Source organism: Oncorhynchus kisutch, linkage group LG1 (assembly GCF_002021735.2).
Source record: "Oncorhynchus kisutch isolate 150728-3 linkage group LG1, Okis_V2, whole genome shotgun sequence".
Taxonomy (NCBI): domain Eukaryota; kingdom Metazoa; phylum Chordata; class Actinopteri; order Salmoniformes; family Salmonidae; genus Oncorhynchus; species Oncorhynchus kisutch.
The window spans coordinates 42,818,612-42,842,608 of NC_034174.2; the positions used below are offsets into that span (position 1 = coordinate 42,818,612).

Here is a 23,997-nt window from a genome sequence, read left to right on the forward strand (position 1 = left end):
ATGTCATCTGGTCTAATGAAATAAAAATAGAACTGTTTGGCCATAATGACCATCGTTATGTTTGGAGGAAAAAGGGGGAGGCTTGCAAGCCGAAGAACACCATCCCAACCGTGAAGCACGGGGGGGGGCAGCATCATGTTGTGGGGGTGCTTTGCTGCAGGAGGGACTGGTGCACTTCACAAAATAGATGGCGTCATGAGGAAGGAAAATTATGTGGATATATTGAAGCAACATCTCAAGACATCTGTCAGGAAGTTAAAGCTTGGTTGCAAATGGGTCTTCCAAATGGACAATGACCCCAAGCATACTTCCAAAGTTGTGGCAAAATGGCTTAAGGACAACAAGGTCAAGGTATTGGAGTGGCCATCACAAAGCCCTGACCTCAATCCTGTAGAAAATGTGTGGGCAGAACTGAAAAAGCGTGTGCGAGCAAGGAGGCCTACAAACCTGACTCAGTTACACCAGCTCTGTCAGGAGGAATGGGCCAAAATTCACCCAACTTATTGTTGGAAGCTTGGGGAAGGCTACCCGAAACGTTGAACCCAAGTTAAACCAGTTAAAGTCAAAGCTACTAAATACTAATTGAGTGTATGTAAACTTCTGACTCACTGGGAATGTGATGAAAGAAATAAAAGCTGAAATAAATAATTCTCTCTACTATTATTCTGACATCTCACATTCTTAAAATAAAGTGGTGATCCTAACAGGCCTAAGACAGGGAATTATTACTAGGAATTGTGAGTTTAAATGTATTTGGCTAAGGTGCATGTAAACTTCTGACTTCAACTGTAGCTATGTTATATAAACTGTGGTATAACTAATCAGAGAAATATTGGGAGTGGGAAATAAGCACCATAGCTTCCTTTATATAAATGCAGAAGCTTGAGTCTGATTGGTTTGGAACACCACAACTTACAGGCCTGGGTCGTTCCACAACATGAGTCCCTTTTGCGTACTTTTGATATTTTAAGTAGAAATGATGCACCAATATTGGATTTTAATAGCCTGTTATATTAAATGAAGTGCTCTTTAATATAGACCATATGGAAAATTCAATAAATCAGATTTTTGTATACCCCTTGTTAGTTTGTTGCTTTGATACAGTAGTTTCTGAAGATTATTATTTATTTAAGGTGATTATTGATTTATTTTAAGGTTAAAAAAACAACTAATTTTAATAATGGTGAAACTATTCCTATTTAAAAATGATTTTTCAAAAGAAACATTAAACATCAGTCCTCACTCACTTGGTAGAGCATGGCACTTGCAACACCAGCGTTGAGGGTTAGATTCTCACAGGGAACCAGTATGAAAATGTATGCACTCACTACTGTAGGTCGATCTGGATAAAAGGGTCTGCTAAATGACTGGAATGTCAAAAAATGTCAAATCTAATAGTGAAAGCGGGTGAGCTGGTTCTACTTTTTTTGTGCAATTTTCTGGTTTTGTGGTGGAAAACTGAGTGGGTCGAGCATTACACGCCAACCCCGTTTCCCATAAATAGACAGGCAATAATTTTTTCACAATATTTTTATTTTTTTGTGAAGCTTGCATTCAATTGCTCCTAATTGCTGCATACAACAAACTTCCATTCCCCCTGTCACAAGGGGATTTATGGCTGATTTAAGATGAAATCGTCAACTCTGTTACGTTCAACAGCGTTACTTTCTTTGGCACTTAATAGGCACTTACCATATAACAAATAAATAATAATAATAATAACCTCTTGAGATTGTTTTTTTGATGTAAAAGTTGAACATAAAAGCTCGTCATGACAGAATGTTAAAATTAGGGGAAATAAAGGTTTTCTTCACCACACTGCCCAAAAGGGAACAACCCGCCTACACTTTTCCATAGCAAAGTGCCTAGTGATAATTGGATGAACCTAAAGACAAGGTCACACCATTGTTGAAAAGACAAAACCAAGCATGCAATTGGTTCAACTGTTCTCTCTCTCAACAACAACAAAAAATCTCTATAAATGTTTCATCTTTTAATTTGCTGTTTGGCTGACGAATGTACTAAACTCAAGAAACAGTAATTAGCAACAGTCTTTTTTACACAATTAGATTGGATGTCTACTTTAATAGCAATCCCTTTTAATCATTATTAGGCATGTTATGCTAATAACTAGACCAACCAATTATGAGAACTAATTTACAAGAAAACGAACGCTGTGTGCGTGCACGAGTGTGTGCATTGCATGTGTGTCTCTCTCTCTTAGTGTGTGTGTGTGTGTGTGTGTGTGTGTGTGTGTGTGTGTGTGTGTGTGTGTGTGTGTGTGTGTGTGTGTGTGTGTGTGTGTGTGTATGCATGCATGTGTCCAAGTGTGTGTGTGCATGTGATTACTGTTCATTTCTAATGGCACGGCCAAGTGACTCAACATGCTGGAGACAGCTGTCAGAACAAATAAATATGCGCTGATAAAAAGGCCACAGAGGTACTGTCTGTCTGTAGGGGAGCAGAGTGGGGCTCCTGAATCACTGGCGCATGTCTTTCTCCCTCATAAACACATAGAATTGCTGTTCTCTCTCTTTCTGGGTGTACAGGTGCGGGGTGATGTGCGAGCCAAATTCCAAAGGCCACCTGGGTTTTAGAGTGCAACAATCACACTGTGCCGCCTGCAGCAGAGTGGAAGCTTTTAGGTGAGAATAAATGCAAGTCCTTCAAAGTACTACTTACTGCCTGTTCTGGATTTTCATTGCTTTCAACCATAAAACAACAACAGAAATTTACACAAAACAACAACAATGGAACTTTGACCGCCTTTCAAAGTTATAGGGATGGTTATGTAAAGCCACAAAATCCCAATGGGCATTGCTGTACTCTGATGATGCTGTCTTCCTGGGTATGCCTTTAAGGCCCTGTCTTTATGTATTTAATCCCTCAGAAACTCTATTAGACTTTACATACCATCTGTGATAGCAGCTCAGGAATCAACAGGAGATTACTGAACTGACAGATTATTATGTAAACCATGAGAGACAAGCAAACTATCTGATTACATGCAACAAAAGTGTCTGGAAAAGCACAATCTATATTCGACTGCTTATTTGTGTTTAAACATGTTATGGACATATTGAAAAACAAAACACATTTTACATTTCAAAGATAAAGATTTGCAATATGCTGCTTTCAATAAATGGAAAACTGTTTGCAACTATGGGACTATGTTTACTTTGGTTAGATGTGGGGGTCTGAGGCTGAGTTTAGCCAGTCATGAAGCATATCCAATCAGGGAAACAAAAACAGAAGGAGCCAGAAAGGGCAAACCAATTTCAGAGAATTACTGGTGTCTGTTTGAAACAAATGGAAAAGTCTGGCTTATATGGAAATTAATTGAACTGAATTATTATTTGTTTCTTGGTCAAAGACGGAACAAAATGGACGTAGCCTTGAACTGTTTGATGAAAATAAATACTGGACTTGATTTGATTGTTTTGTATTACTGGGTTATTGTTACTATTATTGGACAATCACTTGGTTAGCTATTGACACTCAAGAACTCAGATGAACAAGATCTCAAGCTCTATCCCAACCATAACGTGCTTGTTCCAACCAAAGAGGGGGATTAGAAATAAACACAGAGCGCAGCATTTGTTCTCTCAAATGAAGAAAGTCACACCCACACATGATTTTGAGTGTGCAACTTTCTTTTTTACTTGTATCCAACACCTCACAGAAGGGATGTAGGTTCTTTATCTATTTACTTCATAGATGTGTTGTCTCACCCACCAGACTGAGGGCAAGTCTTCAGGTCTGCCAGTCTCAGCCTCTCCATGTTCTTTACCTGGATCACCTGGTGGACGTCAGGGGGAAACTGGCAGCTCCGAGGGATCGAGTCCATGGGACCATTTACACCAATATATAGGTCTACAGAGGGAAAACAAAAACAAAAAACTACGCATGAAACAAGAGAATGAATAAACCAAAAGTGATCTAGCTGAAAACATAATTATGGAGGTATTGGCTTTCTCAAGGAAGAGAAAATAAGCGTTTTGCATAATAATTCATAAAAATAAATAAAAAATCCAGGCCTATCCATTTTCCAGATGAACTGGCAGGCGGTGTAGTGGGTGTACACACACACACACACACACACACACACACACACACACACACACACACACACACACACACACACACACACACACACACACACACACACACACACACACACACACACACACACACACACACACACACACACCAGTAATCTGCAGCTCAAGGTGTTGCTGTGCCATATCAAACATCACTGTCGTGATGCTCTGTGAGGGATGGAGGTGTGAGGTTGGACTCACCCTGGGGTGTATCATTGATTCACCATGTAGGCTATTCACATGATACACATCGGCTTACCATGACTGTTTAAGCAACCTACCATGGTAGGCCAAGCATCCATTTTCAAAAAGGCCTAATGTTCATGGGAATAAAAATGTACAGTTTAATATCCATGGAATGGACAAAAATGAAGAGGACATGTCTTGCCATGATGGAGCGTTTAGAGTGTTTTGGTGTGACTGAATGACTGACTGACTGACTGAATGTCTTACCTCCATCAGAAGCCCCTGCAGGCTCAGTCTTCATGGTGAAGATTCTCCGTAACTTACAGCTGGCAGAGACAGTGATTCCATCCAGGGATAAGAACCCTGCACCTTTAAACAGCTCACTGGTGAATGACACAAGGTCGATGCACATGTTGCACCACTAGAGATGAGAAAAGAGGGAAGAGAAGGAAATTGTTTCGTTCAGACTATCTAAAGCAATTGAAACAGTTGACAGCTCTCCTCCTTGTCCCTGTTTTTTTTTTTAAGTTTGTTGAAGCAATATCCCAGCTAACATCAAATGCTCCCATAACTTTAGAGAACATTCCTTTACAGGTCCAATGCAGACGTTTTCATCTCAATATCAAATAATTTGTGGGTAACAATTAAGTACCTTACTGTGATTGTTCTACTAAACTATATGGAATAAAAAGGTCATACCAAAGATTAGTATTCTATTTGATTTTGGATTTTTAAGACCCTTTGAAGTATCAAAAATGAATTTGAAAAAAATATTTATTTGGCCTTACTGCTATTAACCCATACAAACGCATTGAATAAGAAAGAGACAGATACAATAAGAAACAACAGATAGTCCCCCCCTAAAAATCTAAAGGAAGTTTGTTCTGAAGTGTCTATCCTTAGAGATATAGGAAAGATTCTGAGAAACGACAGTCCATCATTACTTTAAGACAGGACGGTCATTCAATCCGGAAATATGTTTTTTCAAGTGCAGTCGCAAAAACCAAGCGCTATGATGTTACCTCTGCTGCAGAGGATACGTTCATTAGAGTTTCCAGCCTCAGAAATTGCAGCCCAAATAAATGCTTCACAGAGTTCAAGTAACAGACACATCTCAACATCAAGAGGAGACTGTGTGAATCAGTCCTTCGTGGTTGAATTGCTGCAAAGAAACCACTACTAAAGGACACCAAATCTATCCTTTGGTCTGATGAGTCAAAATTTGAGATTTTTGGTTCCAACCGCTGTATCTTTGTGAGAAGCAAGCAGAGTAGGTGAAGGGATGTAAGGGCTACATGGTAACCACGTTTTCGGTAAGTTATGTTTGACATTAAGGAATTGTCCTAACTCTAACACCAAAACGTGCTAAATAGGCTCTCATAAGGTTTTTTGCTGACATCGATAGAATGTTCCTAGAACTAACGGAAATCTGGACACTCAAACATCAGGAGAACATTACAGATAACATGACTAAAATGTTCTCTCTCCCTAGAATTGTAAGCTGGGATAGTATCTTTCGAACTGGTAGAAATTTGCAGAAATTTCTTAAGTCACAAGCAACCTCGATATATTGTACTTATGTTAGTGGTGGAGGCGAGGGCAATACTCACAACGTTGCGTTTCAGACCGAAAGGTATCCTTGCATGCAAGGGTGTAGCAGAGAACTCTTTATGAACCGTGGATAGGTACAGCCTCCTTTTCAGATGACCTAAATCAGTTATCCTGAAAAACAAGTGAAGGAATTCATGAGTTAATAGTGAACAGCAATTATATATTACAATAAACTTTCAAGTCTTAGAAAAAAATCTAGAATCTAAAAGGGTTCTTTGGGCTATCCCCATAGGAGAACCCTTTGTCCATGTAGAACCCTCTGCTAAGAGCCACTGAAAAACATCCCCACAGCATGATGCTGCCACCACCATGCTTCACCGTAGGGAAGGTGGCAGGTTTCCTCCAGATGTGACGCTTGGCATTCAGGCCAAAGAGTTCAATCTTGGTTTCATCAGACCAGAGAATCTTGTTTCTTTGGGTGCCTTTTGGCAATCTCCAAGCGGGCTGTCATGTGCCTTTTACTTCAGGCTTCAGTCTGGCCACTCTACCATAAAGGCCTGATTGGTGGAGTGCTGTAGAGAGGTTTGTCCTTCTGGAAGCTTCTCCCATCTCCACAGAGGACCGCTGGAGCTCTGTCAGAGTGACCATCGGGTTCTTGGTCACATCCCTGACCAAGGCCTTTCTCCCCCGATTGCTCAGTTTGGCCGGGCGGCCAGCTCTAGGAACAATCTGGGTGGTTCCTAACTTCTCCCATCTAAGAATGATGGAGGTCACTGTGTTCTTGGGGACCTTCAATGCTACCCTAGACACAATCCTGTATCGGAGTTCTATAGGACAATTCCTTCAACCTGAATGGCTTGGTTTTTGCTCTGATATGCACTGTCAACTGTGGGACCTTATACAGTACACAGGTGTGTGCCTTTCCAAATCATGTCCAATCAATTAATTTTACCACAGGTGTACTCCAATCTAAACATCTCAAGGATGATCAATGGAAACAGGATGCACCTGAGCTCAATTTCAAGTCTCATAGCAAAGGGTCTGAATACTTATGTAAATAAGGTATCTGTTTTTATTTCTAATACATTTGCACACAAAAAAGAATTCAACCCGTTTTCAACGTGTCATTATAGGGTTGTTATTATTGTGTGTAGATTATTGAGGTAAAAAACTAATTTAATTGATTTTAGAATAAGGCTGTAATGTAACAAAATGTGGAAAATGTCAACAGGTCTGAATACTTTCTGAATGCACTGTAACCCTAATTGCTCCTGTAAGTTGCTCTGGATAAAGAGCATCTGCTATATGACTAAAATGTGAAATGAAATGTTATGTTTTAATAAGAAAAATAAGATTGATCTTTTAAAGGAACAAACCTGCAGTTGCTACATCCATTTTTGGACATATAAATTGATGATATATACTCATTGATTCTTGAAGAATAGAATTAGTAAATGCCTCATGAGCTTAGTTCAACTGTCGTACCCCATCAAAACCTAAAATATAAGCTTGTTTTTCTCCAATATTTGTAAACATTGTAAATGTACACAAAACTGTAGTCTCAATATATGCTTACAACTATAATTTTTTATAAATTGGATGGTCCTTGCATCAATAGCTCTTTAACAAATAACATTTCTCCAGGCCCGTCCCTCAGCTGTTAACCAAAGCCATTGTTGTTTCAAATGCGGATTCCCTCTTTAACAGTGAGGGAGAGCTGGCCTATTTTTCCACTAACACAGCTTTCAGGAGCATAATCTATTGCCTTGTGTCAGCGTGATAAGATGCATCCCCTCCATTGTTAGAGGTGGAGGGTAGAAGAGAAGAGGGAATTAATCAATTTACATGCTAATTCACTTTCACCACCTCCACTGAATTATAGCACCTATCTACCGATCCCCACCCCTAAAACAGAATTCAATTTGTGTGAGGAATGAAGATGTGTTGAGGGGTGAAAATGTAATGTTACAGCTAGCTTAAAGCCCCTGAGGGTGTGTTATTAAGACATCAAACAAAGTGTCATTATAATAACATTTTGTATATTGGCCTATCTTTTACAGCATTCATTGTACATGGCATGCATTCTCTGCAAAGACAAACACAGATACATAGGATTTCATAAAAAAATCCTATTGGTGTAAAAAAATGTTTTTTTTAAATTAATAGCCAAGGGGAGATCACACACACAAACACACTGTTGACCCACCATTTCTGGTAAATTGACTTGGCTGGTGGTGTTCAAAGTAACAAATGTGATACCAAATCCTTCTGGATACATGCAAGAGTAAGTTACATCTTAGATGAAAGGGCATAGTACAAAATAAATAGCATGGCAATTCCGTCTACAGTTTAGTAGCATAAAAGCACTGGGGGCTAAAAGCCAAATGGCACAAAGGCAGAGCACAAATCATTTCTCTCAGTCTCAAGGTTATATGGTTCTTCTGAATTAAGTATACATGCATCATTGATACGAAACTGACACAACCTTCAGTTGAACAATGTGAACAATGAAACATTTGCTACTTTGGGTACAGAGAGCTTTCGGCAACTTGAGCCAACTCAAGTTCGGATTTGTCATAAATTGAGGACTGTGTGATCTGAGGCATAGAGATTGATGAAAAACTGTTGTATACTTAAACAATTTTAAGTTATGTGTTTGCAAGTAAGCATGTTACTCATGATTAGGGTTGCAGATGTTACCAGTAAACTACTAGAATTTATGTAGCTTTCAAGTTTTTGGGGGAATTTTACAAGATGATATCTAATGGCATTTCTTTTTGGTACTTCAGATTATCACAGGTATCTGTGCTTATTTCTGTCCCTCTGTGTGGCCTTATCACATGTAAAATATATAAAATAATTCAATAATATGATTTTAAAATAAAACATTTAATGACAAAGCTGGGGAGGTACTACTAAGCTATAAGGGCACAAGGCGAGACCCAAATGCAGACACAAAAGGCAGATGGTTGAGCTCCGATATATATTATAGCAAAAGGGGTAGGCAAAAGGCAGGTCGGTACAGGCGAGAGTTCATAAACCAGGTCAGAGTCCAAATGGTACAAGATGACAGGCAGACTCGAGGTCAGGGTGGTCAGGCAGGTGGGCTCAGAGTCAGGACAGTCAAGGGTCAAGACCAGGAGGGCGAGAAAAGAGAGACTGGGAAAAGCAGGAGCTGAGACACAAAACCGGTGGTTGATTTGACAAACAAGACGAACTGGCACAGAGAGACAGGAAACACAGGGATAAATACAACGGGATAATAAGCGACACCTGGAGGGGGTGGAGACAAGCACAAGGACAGGTGAAACAGATCAGGGCGTGACATACGCTATATGCATTTTTTTTTAAAGATGGTCATACCTAGGATCATTTTTCTATTTGATTTAGAATTTTAAGACCACTTGAAGTATCAAAAATGAGTCAAAAAATGTTTTTGATCAGGAAACATTTGTTAATTTATTTTGTCACTAAACAGTCTCCATATATACTTTCTAACCACATTTTTTTCAACTGGTACATTGACAACTGGTACATTGTGGATATTCAAACGAGACTTGTGAGGCCTGTGGACGTCCTAGAGCAAAACAACCGGCATGTACGTATTCGTGAGTTTCACCTTAACACATAGGGGTCACATTAGGGTGTAGTTCAAACTTGCAGTCAGAAGTTGGCAGATCAGCTGTACCAACTTCAGACTAGTCCCAAGACACGTGTGGGGGTCGTAGAGCAACACGGAGAACACCATCGTGTTCTTTAATAAACGTTTTTCTAGGCCAAACCGTTCAGACGATTTTGTGAGAAGACCGATTTTCGGAAGTGTTACATAGGCGGAAGCGGTGGATTGAGCCGCATCCAACTGATATCTCTAGCTTAAACTGACATATTTTAATGGGGATTTTTGTATTATGCTAATTAGAATACCGAAGAAATACCGAAGAAATTACTGAAGATTGCGGTAACTTTGGTAAATTACTGGTAGTTTTGCAACCCTACTCGTGAAATGATTGTAAGCAACAACACGTAAGAATATGGCACATGGCTTGGGTTCTCCTCCGTCCTCAATACACACACACACACACACACACACACACACACACACACACACACACACACACACACACACACACACACACACACACACACACACACACACACACACACACACACACACGCCATGTTAACAACTGATCAAGCTATCTGGCCTACGAAAGCATTACAGCATTAAGACCTTATTCTACTTACAGCTAAGATGGTGTGTTTAACCTCTATTCACACAGGCACAAATTAAGACAAGGCCTATCAACATGGCTGTCCTGATGCTAAACAGCCTCTCTCAGGGTCCCAAATGGCACCGTATTCCCTTCATAGTGCACTACTTTTGACTAGGGCCCATAGGCCTCTGGTCAAAAGTAGTGAACTATATAGGGAACAGGGTGCCATTTGGGACATCCACTGTCTCCCAGCATGTCTTTCCTCTGTAATGGACTTTGGAACAGTGTTCACCTGTTACCTCTACTCCGCCTAGCAGATATGATTAAACATCTCATCTCCTCACCTCACCCAATGTCAGGGTACTACACTGGTGAGCACCAATTACTATTACTGTGATCAGTTCTGAATGCAATCATAACGTACTATGCTATTATTCATCTGCACTATATATACAAAAGTATGTGGACAACCCTTCAATTTAGCGGAGTTGGCTATTTCAGCCACACCCATTGCTGACAGATGTATACATTTGAGCACACAGCCATGCAATCTCCATGGACAAACATTGGCAGTAGAATGGCCTTACTGAAGAGCTCGGTGACTTTCAACGTGGCACCATCATAGGATGCCAACAAGTCAGTTTGTTCAATTTCTGCCCTACTAGAGCTACCCCGGTCAACTGTAAGTGCTGTTATTGTGAAGTGGAAACGTCTAGAAGCAACAACGGCTCAGCCGCAAAGTGATAGGCCATACAAACTCACAGAATGGGCCCGTTAAGTGCCGAAGAGTGTAAAAATCGTCTGACCTCGGTTGCAACACTCACTACCAAGTTCCAAACTGCCTCTGGAAGCAACGTCAGCACAAGAACTGTTCGTCGGGAGCTTCATGAAGTGGGTTTCCATGGCCAAGCACCCGCACACAAGCCTAAGATCACCATGTGCAATGCTAAGCGTCAGCTGGAGTGGTGTAAAGCTCGTTGCCATTGGACTCTGGAGCAGTGGAAACTTCTTCTCTGGAATGATGAATCACATTTCACCATCTGACAGTCCCGACGGATGAATCTCGGTTTAGCGGATGCCAGGAGAACGCTACCTGCCCCAATGCATAGTGCCAACTGTACTTTTGGTGGACAATGCCCCATGCACAAAGCGAGGTCCATACATAAATGGTTTGTCGAGATTGGTGTGGAAGAACTTGACTGGCCTGCACAGAGTCCTGACCTCAACCCCATCGAACACCTTTGGGATGAATTGGAACGTCGACTGCAAGCCAGGCCTAATCGCCCAACATCAGTGCCCGACCTCACTAATGCTCGTGGCTGAATGGAAGCAAGTCCCCACAGCAATGTTCTAACATCTGGTGGAAAGCCTTCCCAGAAGAATGGAGGCTGTTATAACAGCAAAGCGGTGACCAACTCCATATTAATGCCCATGATTTTGGAATGAGATGTTCACATATATTTGGTCATGTAGTGTATCTTCATCATCTGCAGGGAGCGAGGGGGGGAAGGGGAGGGAGGGAGTTTGAGAGAGAGAAAGTAGGAGAGGAGGAATTTATGAAAAAGAGGGAAAGAAGCAAACTGAAAGCCTAAAGTAGTTCTTCTGGCCCATTTTCCACACAGCCCCCTCCTCCATCTGAACGATAGCTTCATTAACACTAGCGAGTAACCATGACCAATGTCTCTAATGGATTGCATTTTCTCCAGCCTGGAGTTTTACATAATTACACGGTACCGGTGACCAGGACACAATCGAAACGCTGCTTTTTCCATTATTGCATCTTTATTAATTAGTGCTTCAGAATAACAAACACTACACAGAAAGATGATGCATGAAATTCATCGACATCACATCAATGTTTTCACTGCAGCGGGACCAACAAGTCTGCTCTGTCCAATGATATAGGGCCTATTATTGGCCCATAATAGGGCCTATATACACCGGTAATACATTAATTAGGGCTATATTTACTCAATTTAGAACAATTCACAAAAGTGTTTGAAGAACACATTTGGCAGACCGAAAGTCCCAAACTGATTAAGTTTCCATTTCAACCAAATGAACTACAAGTTACCAGCAAAGAAAGTGTGCAGCCAAGACTGTTGCTTCACTTACTTCACCCTCTTCATTATTGTGACTACAAATCAAGCCAGGGCTTTGAATATGATCAACTGCCAGCGCCTGTTTTCTAATCTGGAAATTAGTTTTGCAGCACAATGGATTATCTTCTTGCTAAAAGCCAATTTTACAAATGTGTTATTGTCTCTCTCAAATAGAAAAAGGTTGCTGAATTAAAAAGAACATTTGAATTGAACTCACTCTAGATAATGTAACACCTGATTACCTTTGTTTATAATAACTTTTTAATATCCACCTCATCGGAAGTGTTGATTTTAGCAATTCTGATTATGGAAATTCTTCTGAGGATGACAGGCTTAGACATAGAGTTTAGAGTGTATGCCATCTCTCCTTTACTGTGTACTAAGCACACTGGTTTAAGTTTGTGTGTGTGTGTGAGAATGTGTGAATGAATTAATTAAAGTGTGTGTGCATGTGCGTGCATTTATATGTGTGTGCATATGGTTGCTGCTCTGTGAACAATGTTTAATCCTTTTATGTAAAGCTAACCCGACCTTCAACATGATGATCTGCTACTATAATTACATATACTACTGCCTGCAGAACAGAGTTTCCTAATGGGTCAAACTATAAAGGTGCTGTGCCTGCCCAGCGTGACACAGTATAATGTGTCACAGAGATACATCTTGTCAGTCCCTTCATTAAAATGGTCAGGTCCTATCAAACACATTGCTTCAGTTCAGACACACCACCACTGTGGGCTTTTATTCTTAACTTAATGAAGTTTCAGTAGACAAAAAATTACAGAATTATCCAATACTAACTCACTGTCATTATAATGAGAGCGAGAGAGAGAGAGAGAGAGAGAGAGAGAGAGAGAGAGAGAGAGAGAGAGAGAGAGAGAGAGAGAGACAGACAGACAGACAGACAGACAGACAGACAGCCAGACAGCCAGACAGACAGACAGACAGACAGACAGACAGACAGACAGACAGACAGACAGACAGACAGACAGACAGACAGACAGACAGACAGACAGACAGACAGACAGACAGACAGACAGAGAGCGAGAGTCTGTGTGCATGCATGCGTATGTCTACATTAAAAGGTAATGGATGTCTTTTGGAACCAATAAAACTGTCACTCTGTTTTCCTGAGGAATTAGTGGCTGGATATAGATGATCAACTCATGTTGGGAGGAGGGAGAATAAATGTGACCAGGGGCAGTTAGATTATGGTTGACAGACAGCTTCCGTGTTAAAGATGTGTGATTACAGTGTTTTTTCTGGTATGAAGCAAGGCCATGAAGTAAGTGAAAATAAGAGGATACTGGTCTGGTAGGCTACTTACACAAGCTCTGTAGAGAAGTCTTTACATTGGGAAACATTCACCTGGAGGACCAAGAATCTCTGTACCAGTCCAACTGGAATGACAATCAAACAAACATACATTATTCAACCTACAGTAAATTAGTAATAGACTCCGTGCCCTGTTTTTTCAATAGGCCTAGTTGGGTACAATATTCTTAGGTCTCATTCAAACAGTACAGTGCCTTGCGAAAGTATTCGGCCCCCTTGAACTTTGCGACCTTTTGCCACATTTCAGGCTTCAAACATAAAGATATAAAACTGTATTTTTTTGTGAAGAATCAACAACAAGTGGGACACAGTCATGAAGTGGAACGACATTTATTGAATATTTCAAACTTTTTTAACAAATCAAAAACTGAAAAATTGGGCGTGCAAAATTATTCAGCCCCTTTACTTTCAGTGCAGCAAACTCTCTCCAGAAGTTCAGTGAGGATCTCTGAATGATCCAATGTTGACCTAAATGACTAATGATGATAAATACAATCCACCTGTTTGTAATCAAGTCTCCGTATAAATGCACCTGCACTGTGATAGTCTCAGAGGTCCGTTAAAAGCGCAGAGAGCATCATGAAGAACAAGGAACACACCAGGCAGGTCCGAGATACTGTTGTGAAGAAGATTAAAGCCGGATTTGGATACAAAAAGATTTCCCAAGCTTTAAACATCCCAAGGAGCACTGTGCAAGCGATAATATTGAAATGGAAGGAGTATCAGACCACTGCAAATCTACCAAGACCTGGCCGTCCCTCTAAACTTTCAGCTCATACAAGGAGAAGACTGATCAGAGATGCAGCCAAGAGGCCCATGATCACTCTGGATGAACTGCAGAGATCTACAGCTGACATGGGAGACTCTTTCCATAGGACAACAATCAGTCGTATATTGCACAAATCTGGCCTTTATGGAAGAGTGGCAAGAAGAAAGCCATTTCATAAAGATATCCATAAAAAGTGTCGTTTAAAGTTTGCCACAAGCCACCTGGGAGACACACCAAACATGTGGAAGAAGGTGCTCTGGTCAGATGAAACCAAAATTGAAGTTTTTGGCAACAATGCAAAACGTTATGTTTGGCGTAAAAGCAACACAGCTCATCACCCTGAACACACCATCCCCACTGTCAAACATGGTGGTGGCAGCATCATGGTTTGGGCCTGCTTTTCTTCAGCAGGGACAGGGAAGATGGTTAAAATTGATGGGAAGATGGATGGAGCCAAATACAGGCCCATTCTGGAAGAAAACCTGATGGAGTCTGCAAAAGACCTGAGACTGGGATGGAGATTTGTCTTCCAAGAAGACAATGATCCAAAACATAAAGCAAAATCTACAATGGAATGGTTCAAAAATAAACATATCCAGGTGTTAGAATGGCCAAGTCAAAGTCCAGACCTGAATCCAATCGAGAATCTGTGGAAAGAACTGAAAACTGCTGTTCACAAATGCTCTCCATCCAACCTCACTGAGCTCGAGCTGTTTTGCAAGGAGGAATGGGAAAAAATGTCAGTCTCTCGATGTGCAAAACTGATAGAGACATACCCCAAGCGACTTACAGCTGTAATCGCAGCAAAAGGTGGCGCTACAAAGTATTAACTTAAGGGGGCTGAATAATTTAGCACGCCCAATTTTTCAGTTTTTGATTTGTTAAAAAAGTTTGAAATATCCAATAAATGTCGTTCCACTTCATGATTGTGTCCCACTTTTTGTTGATTCTTCACAAAAAAATACAGTTTTATATCTTTATGTTTGAAGCCTGAAATGTGGCAAAAGGTCGCAAAGTTCAAGGGGGCCGAATACTTTCGCAAGGCACTGTATATGGTTGAGACTTACGAGACATTTTTCCATCCTTTGGCATCTGCATTTTAATAGCTTGGCTGCTCCCCTCCAGACTGTACACAAAGCTCTTGACCTCTTTGTCAAACTCCTAGAGCAGAGCAATGCAAAAATGCTAGATTATGATGATCAGGTTATTCATATCAGCTGCAGCAGATTGGCCATCTGGCAATTCTGGCAAATGCCAGATGGGCTGGACCAATTTTTGCACATGCCATTGCGCAGGCATAGGCCTATATTGTGCATTCGGAAAGTATTCAGACCCCTTGATGTTTTCCACATTTTGTTACATTACAGCCTTATTCTAAAATGGATTAAATTGTTTTTTTCCCTCATCAATCTACACACAATACCCCATAATGATAAAGCAAAAATAGTTTTTAAAATATATTTTAGCAAAGTTATTAAAAATAAAAAGCTGAAATATCACATTTACATAAGAATTCAGACACTTTACTCAGTACTTTGTTGAAGCACCTTTGGCAGTGATTACAGCCTCGAGTCTTCTTGGGTATGACGCTACACGCTTGGCACACCTGTATTTGGGGAGTTTCTCACATTCTTCTCTGCAGATCCTCTCAAGCTCTGTCAGGTTGGATGGGGAGCATCGCTGCACAGATATTTTCAGGTCTCTCCAGAGAGGTTAGATCGGGATCAAGTCCGGGCTATGGCTGGGCCACAGAAGGACATTCAGAGACTTGTCCGGAGGACACTCCTGCAATATCTTGGCTGTGTGTTTAGGGTCGTTCTCCTGTTGGAAGGTGAATCTTTTCCCCAGTCTGTGGTCCTGAGCGCTCTGGAGCAGGTTTTCATCAAGTATCTCTCTGTACTTTGCTCTGTTCATCTTTCCCTCAATCCTGACTAGTCTCCCAGTCCCTGCCACTGAAAAACATCCCCACAGCATGATGCTGCCTCCACCATGCTTCACGGTAGGGATGGTGCCAGGTTCCCTCCAGACGTGACGCTTGGCAATCAGGCCAAAGAGTTCAATCTTGGTTTCATCAACCCAGAGAATCTTGTTTCTCATGGTCTGAGAGTCTTTAGGTGTCTTTTGGCCATTTCCAAGCTGGCTGTCATGTGCCTTTTACTGAGGAGGGGCTTCCATCTGGCTACATTTGGTCATCATTCTGGAAGGTTGTCCCATCTCCAAAGAGGAACTCTGGAGCTCTGTCAGAGCTTTTTGTCACCTCCCTGACCAAGGACGATCTCCCCCGATTGGCCAGGCGGCGAGCTCTAGAAAGACTCTTGGTGGACTCAAACTTCTCCCATTTAAGAATGATGGAGGCCACTGTGTTCTTGGGGACCTTCAATGCTGCAGACATTTTTTTTTACCCTTCCCCACATCTGTGCCTCGACACAATCCTGTATCGGAGCTCTAGGGACAATTCCTTCGACCTCATGCCTTGGTTTTTGCTCTGACATGCACTGTCAACTGTGGGACCTTATATAGGAAGGTGTGTGCCTTTCCAAATCATGTCCAATCAATGGAATTTACCACAGGTGGACTCCAATCAAGTTTTAGAAACATCTCAAGGATGATCAATGGAAACAGGATGTACCTGAGCTCAATTTTCGAGTCCCATAGCAAAGGGTCTGAATTCTTAATAAGGGATCTGTTTTTTATGTTTTCGCTTTGTCATTATGGGGTATTGTGTTTATTTAATCATTTTTAGAATAAGGTTCTAAATGTGGAAAAAGTAAAGGGGTCTGAATACTTTCCGAATGCACTGAATGTCCCATGGGTAATCACAAATGAATATGCCTATGATATTAGTTAGTGCACATAAAGATGTATGTAATTAATCTATAACGAACAAAAAATAATAATTCTGGAGTCCTATTTTGACAGTAGAATAACAACTATAGTTTCATTGTCAACCCAAAATTCATGACAATGATTGGAATTAGTTAGCACATAAAAACATCTTGAATTATGCATTCCTGCTTGGACGTGTTAGGTGAAACAACTTATTTCATGAATAGGCCTACCTCAGTAGTCTATTTATTATACTTCTTAATATTAATAAAGCACTATGAATGATTTCATAAGATGATTTCTCATGATTTGGGTCTGACCAAATCATGGGCTGGTGCCACCAACCTTAAAAGTGTAAAATGTTAGTCTGGTGCCCTGTAATAGTAATTAACACTTAGTGTTGATTCAGGGGAACACATTTGACAGGCACTAATTTGCAATACAGCCTAAATCGGCTTGGCTTTTATAACGTATAACCTAAGGCGTAGACAGGCAGGGAGACAGACAGAGACCCGGAAGAAGCATAGCGGGGGGGGGGGGGGGGGTCTGGCTCAATGTCTGGCTCAATATGCAACTCACTTTATTTATAGCTGATTTTCCTCCACAAAGTTTCCATTTTGCAACAGGATCTTTCCCTTGTGCACTGAAGATCTCTACAGCAGCTCCACCCTGTGAAGGAAATGCCATTCGTTTTCATGACAGACAGTGAGTGTTTGAGAGGTAACGGTCAGGCTATGTTGTACATTGAAGATTTGTTAAACTAAGATTTACCTGATATTCGTTCTTAAACATGTTTCAGTTTCAGGTAGGATGTCTTCTTTCCTTTGTCAACCACTAATGTTAGCTAGCTAGATAACATTCTGGACTGGCATTTGACCACTTCCAATAGCTGGCTACAGTAACGTTAGCTGGCTAACGTCATTTTATTTAACCTCGGCATGCATGTGTCTTGCTATCAGTCCAGTGTTGGCTTTATAATCAAAGATTGTCGGCACGCTGTCCACAGGAGTGTTCCAAAACAGAGCAAATTCTCGAAATAATTCTTCATCCGTGATTTTCAATGTTTGCTAGCTAACTGGCAAATGCCAAAGTCTGCTAGCTAAAATCCACAGTCATTTGAGTCGGGGTGTCTCCATGGTGACAAGACGCTACACTGTAGCACGAGGCTGCACTACTGTATCGAGATCAGATCTAGCCAGTCTATCCCAGTCTGCATATGAGACAGTAAAATGTGTAGAATTGCAGGCAATTAACTTTAAAACAACAAAAGACAGCTTCTAGACAGCCAAAAAATGCATTTTACGTACATGTCTTTAGTATTTCACAGATAGAAGGATGAAGGTCCAGTCCAGGAATGTCTTAACAAAATGTAACCAAAATATTTAGGCTGACATCCAGTGTCCAAAAAACAGGGATTTGTGCTATATGCAAATATCAGCATTTATCAGCCAAATTACCCTATGAGGGTGTGGTGCCTGGCCTTAATACTAAACAAAAATATAAATTCAACATGCAATATTTTCAACGATCTTACAGAGTTACAGTTCATATAAGGAAATCAGTCATTTGAAATCAATTCATTAGGCCCTAATCTATGGATTTCACATGACTGGGCAGTGGCGCTGCCATCAGTGGGCCTGGCAGCCAGGCCCAGCCAACCCACTTGGGAGCCAGGCCCAGCCAATCAGAATACGTTTTTCCCCAGAAAAGGGCATTATTACAAACAGAAATACTCCTCAGTTTCATCAGCTGTCCCGGTGGCTGGTCTCAGACGATGAAGAAGCCAGATGTGGAGGCCCTGGGCTGGCGAGGTTACACGTGGCCTGTGGTTGTGAGGCCGGTTGGACGTACTGCCAAATTCTCTAAAATGGCATTGGAGGCGGCTTATGATAGAGAAATTAACATTACATTTCTGCAGTCAGAATGCCAATTGCACACTCCCTCAAAACTTGAGACATCTGTGGCATTGTGTTGTATGACAAAACTGAACATTTTAGAGTGGCCTTTTATTGTCTCCAGCATAAGGTGCACTTATGTAATGATCATGCTGTTTAATCAGCTTATTGGATGGATTATCTTGGCAAAGGATAAATCCTAACTAACAGGTATGTAAACACATTTCTGAGATTTTTGTTGTTGAATATGCTTTTTGTGCATATGTAATGTTTCAGAGATATTTTATTTAATCTCATGAAACACGAGACCAACACTTTACATCTTGCGTTTATATTTTTGTTCAGTTTGTGTGTGTGTGTGTGTGTGTGTGTGTGTATATATATCCTAGAATTAAATACTTAATGATTGGAGAACATTTTACGAACAGCACCAAATATTGAGATGAGTGAGATGCAAGACTTCACTCTCACACAATCACACTGTGCATGTGCACAGATTTGCTTCACGCTCTTACAGCGTGGGAGCCTCGGGAACAAAACACCTGAGAAGTTTAGCCTCGCGCTTCAAAGCTCTTAGGTGTTGCAGAAATTGACACACTATGCTGTTTACTTAGTGAATCTACGTCATATTACTGAGTCGACCTTTAACATTTATCAATCAAAAGAACTGAAAGAAATGCTACAAATGTAAAGCAAACAAGACACATGTTTAGGCCTGAAAAAAAATAGATAAATGACACTTTCAGGCATTAAGCTAGAGCTAGGCAATACATTGACTCATCTCAAAATTAGAGTAGAGCAGTTTTGCATTTTCAAAATGACTAAGAAATATATCATTAATGAGTGAGACATACATGTAAGCTAATACAGTAACACCTGACATCAAGTTCATGTAGTAACTTTATGATTTCTACAATAGCAACATTGTTGTTATATAGGACTTTAGAAATGGCTTTTTAATTGCTTAATAATTGAATTACCACACAAGTTGAATAAAGTAGTGTAGAGTAGTTAAACACTCAACTCACTGTTATGCAATTAAAATGAAATGACCAAATTATTATTTAACATCGTGCTAATAAAATGTTGCTTAGTGTTATAACACAGGAACAATAACAGTTTAATCAAAGACAGTACAGTATTAAGATATGCAGAAACTGTTTCTCCAATAGAAATCCCCGATCACAGCCTCCCGGGTGGCACAGTGGTTAAGGGCGCTGTACTGCAGCGCCAGCTGTGCCATCAGAGTCCCTGGGTTCACGCCCAGGCTCTGTCGTGCGCGCTGTAACCTACCGCGACTGGGAGGTCCGTGGGGCGACGCACAACTGTCTTATCGCGCACCAGCGACTCCTGTGGCGGGCCGGGCGCAGTGCGCGCTAACCAAGGTTGCCAGGTGCACGGTGTACCCTCCGACACATTGGTGCGGCTGGCTTCCGGGTTGGATGCGCGCTGTGTTAAGAAGCAGTACGGATGGTTGGGTTGCGTATCAGAGGACGCATGACTTTCAACCTTCGTCTCTCCCGAGCCCGTACTGGAGTTGTAGCGATGAGACAAGATAGTAGCTACTACAACAATTGAATACCACGAAATTGGGGAGAAAAAGGGGTCAAATTCAAAACAAAAAAAAAATGAAATCCCCGATCACACTTGTAAGCGATGTCATGGCGATGTTGGCTAGCACAGAAACACATCATCGGGTCTAACGGTCGTTTCTCGCCGAACTGCACGTGCAGGCCTTTAAATCAAAGGGTTGGTTTTCGATATAAGGTTGTTTTTGGTGAAAATGAAAACTTGTCACTTTCACCAGGTTGGAGTAATAACCGCTGCGCTCCTGAGTTGTGCAGCGGTCTAATGCACTGCATCTCAGTGCTAGAGGTGTCTCTACAGTCCCTGGTTCGTATCCAGGCGACCCATAGGGCGGAGCACAATTGGCCCAGCGTCGTCCAGGTTTGGCCAGTGTAGGCTGTCATTGTAAATAAGAATTTGTTCTTAACTGACTTGCCTATTTAATTTAAATAAAAAATTTATACAAATAACGTGTTCAACTATTTCAAGAGATTATCCAGTATTTTTTATTTGTAGTAAATGTGCAAAAAAATCTAAAAACCTGTTTTCACTGCCATTATTGAGTATTGTGTTTAGATCAATGAAGACCTTTTTTAAAATTTTAATTTTAGAATAAGGCTGTAACTTGTGTAAAGTAAAGGGGTCTGAATACTTTCTGAATGCACTGTATGTGCATATTACTGTGTGTGTGTGTGAGCAAATGATGGAGTGAGTGTCGGTGTACGTAGGTCTGTAGGGCACTGTGAGCGTGCATAGCAAAATGTATTCGCAAATAATGACAACATGACAATAGCAGTATCTTTAGATGATAGTTAAATATAGGTTAAATAAAAATGATGTAATGAGATGGAGGAGGGGATGGGATGAGTGGGCAGATTGTTGGGCAATCAGAAGTCACTAGATGCAGAATTTTCGTCTGGAGGGAGAGGAGAGAAAGAGTTAAAGGATGAGGAGAGAGGAAAGAGGCGGAATCAAGAGATGAGTTCTTCCTGTCACTTGTCCTCGACAGGCAGACAGTTTCAGTCATGGTTTCAATAACATGGGCCTGGTTGAGTTGGAAGCCCTCTCACTACGTCAAGGCCGAGAGCAGTATTTTGATTTTAATTAAGGCCTTTAACTAGCTACTCTATCTTTGTAGTGCTTGACCTGATGGGGCTTGGATAGGTGTAGCAATATGGTGATGACTCAACCCTGCTGTGTAATGGACTCTGGGAGACTTCTGCCATATTACGTACACAAATCTAGAACCTCCAGATATGCAAACACTAACTAGAAACCAATGTCCAATTCCATACCAACCCTTATGCAAATGTATACATTTACAGCCAATTTGAGCAAGTTTCAAATATTTACCAGCAAACAAATGGAAAAATATACAAACATTTACATGCTTGTAAACATGACTTTGAATACAAGACAGATTACATATGCTATATACTTACCAAGCAACTTACCAACTTCACAGCCAATGTCTGCAAGAAAACGCATCTTTATACACATTTTAAACAATATTACAACAGGTTATTTACAATAACATACAATATACAACAAGATGCAATGTAGTAAAATACCTATCGTCTTGAGGTGGGGAGCCGGCCAATTAGTGAAAACAAGTGTGGGGAAACATCAGACAAAACAGATGACGGACGATGGACAGACAAATTCACGCACATTGACGACATGAGACAAGCAACACACATGAAAATGCTTTCTGCATCTCCTGCATCGGGCCACCTCCTTACCTTCTCTCACGTATTTCCGACAGAAGCCGTGGTCGCTGACCTTGGGAGGCTTGGACCCAGGACGGGGACTGGAATCGGCACTGGGAAATGGATTTCTGATGGTATCGTGCCATGGAGGGTTCCTCATGCAATAGCAAACAGCCCACAATCTGTGCCCCCTTTCTGCTGCTGGACTGCCGGCCACTCCACAGTCAGAGAGGTCCCTGGAAAAGATAAGAGAGAGGTGAGTTGTGAGAGAAACTATTGGGTGGTGTCATGACCACTGGAGTCATACACCTTAACAGTACCTACCTGGCAGCGAAGGTTATTTACCGTGACCCAGTGGTTTTCCTTGAGGTTGACTATCTGGACAAACTCCTGGGCCAGTGTTGGTACTGCTGACAGCATGGCGATGCCTCCCAAGTAGGCCTCCTACTTCTGGATGCTGCACCTGCAGAAGAGCTTGAGCATGATCAATTGTAAAATTGTCTAACCAGGAGTGTGACGGACGAATGACCCCCCCGAAGGTCCTCCATCCGGCCACAGAGAGCAGCTGGCCTCACTAGTGTTAGACACTAGTGATGAGAACCTCACTAGTGTCTTCTAGTCCAGGGCCTGGACTTACCTGCCCCTGTTCCTCCAGTCCAACGCAAACCACCTGTGAGAACATTTGATGAATTAGTGCAGTGTTATGAAGAGGAGATGTGTACTTTTCAACTGTTGTTGAAAGTATAGCCTACCTCAAGCTGGTGTCTTTCCGACTCAGAGCACAGACAAGCAGACTGATCCTCTTGGGTGGCTCGGACAGTTGACGGTCCTAAAGTCATTTGGAGAGAGAAATTGAAGAGGTACATTTTTATGAGCTCAGCATAACTACCATTTCTTGCTTTCTCAAATGTCAACCAAAGCCTAACACACAGTTGAAGTCAGAAGTTTACATACACTTAGATTGGTGTCATTAAAACTTGTTTTTCAACCACTCCACAAATTTCTTGTTAACAAACTATAGTTTTGGCAAGTCGCTTAGGACATCTACTTCATGCATGACACAAGTCATTTTTCCAACAATTGTTTACAGACAGATTATTTGACTTATAATTCACTGTATCACAATTCCAGTGGGTCAGAAGTTTGCATACATACTGTGCCTTTAAACAGCTTGGAAAATTCCAGAAAATTATGTCATGGCTTTAGAAGCTTCTAATAGGCTAATTCATACAGCACATGGGTAGCAGCATCATGTTGTGGGGCTGCTTTGTTGCAGTAGGGACTGGTGCACTTCACAAAATAGATGGCATCATGAGGCAGGAACATTATGTGGCTATATTAAAGCAACATCTCAAGACATCAGTCAGGAAGTTAAAGCTTGGTCGCAAATGGGTCTTCGAAATGGACAATGACCCCAAGCATACTTCCAAAGTTGTGGCAAAATGGCTTAAGGACAACAAAGTCAAGGTATTGGATTGGCCATCACAAAGCCCTGACCTCAATCCTATAGAAAATCTGTGGGCAGAACTGAAAAAGCGTGTGCGAGCAAGGAGGCCTACAAACCTGACTCAGTTACACCAGCTCTGTCAGGAGGAATGGGTCAAAATTCACCCAATTTATTGTGGTGTGGGAAGCTTGTAGAAGACTACCTGTAATGTTTGACCCAAGTTAAACAATGTAAAGGCAATGCTACCAAATACTAATTGAGTGTATGTAAACTTCTGACCCACTTGGAAATTGACAA

At 41.2% G+C, this 23,997-nt stretch overlaps 2 protein-coding genes across 3 annotated transcripts in view; one reads left to right on the forward strand and one right to left on the reverse strand.

Annotated features, from left to right (window-relative positions):
• The window catches only part of cfap20dc (CFAP20 domain containing), a 55,062-nt gene extending 36,768 nt beyond the window's left edge, over positions 1-18,294 (reverse strand). The window contains exons 1-7 of the mRNA XM_031825101.1: positions 17,855-18,294; positions 17,663-17,752; positions 15,325-15,418; positions 13,481-13,553; positions 5,897-6,008; positions 4,554-4,707; positions 3,736-3,873 (exon numbers count right to left, since the gene is read on the reverse strand). Of these exons, the coding sequence (XP_031680961.1) occupies positions 3,736-3,873; positions 4,554-4,707; positions 5,897-6,008; positions 13,481-13,553; positions 15,325-15,418; positions 17,663-17,752; positions 17,855-17,875 (682 nt within the window). The 5' untranslated portion in view covers positions 17,876-18,294. The remainder of the gene's footprint in view (positions 1-3,735; positions 3,874-4,553; positions 4,708-5,896; positions 6,009-13,480; positions 13,554-15,324; positions 15,419-17,662; positions 17,753-17,854) is intronic.
• LOC116374203 (uncharacterized protein PB18E9.04c-like) overlaps positions 17,631-23,997 on the forward strand; it is a 38,567-nt gene continuing 32,200 nt past the window's right edge. The window contains exons 1-2 of one of the 2 annotated variants that reach the window (XM_031825087.1): positions 17,631-17,803; positions 22,310-22,509. The gene's annotated coding sequence lies outside the window, so the exon portion shown is untranslated. The remainder of the gene's footprint in view (positions 17,804-22,309; positions 22,510-23,997) is intronic. The other variant, XM_031825092.1, reaches the window with a different exon arrangement.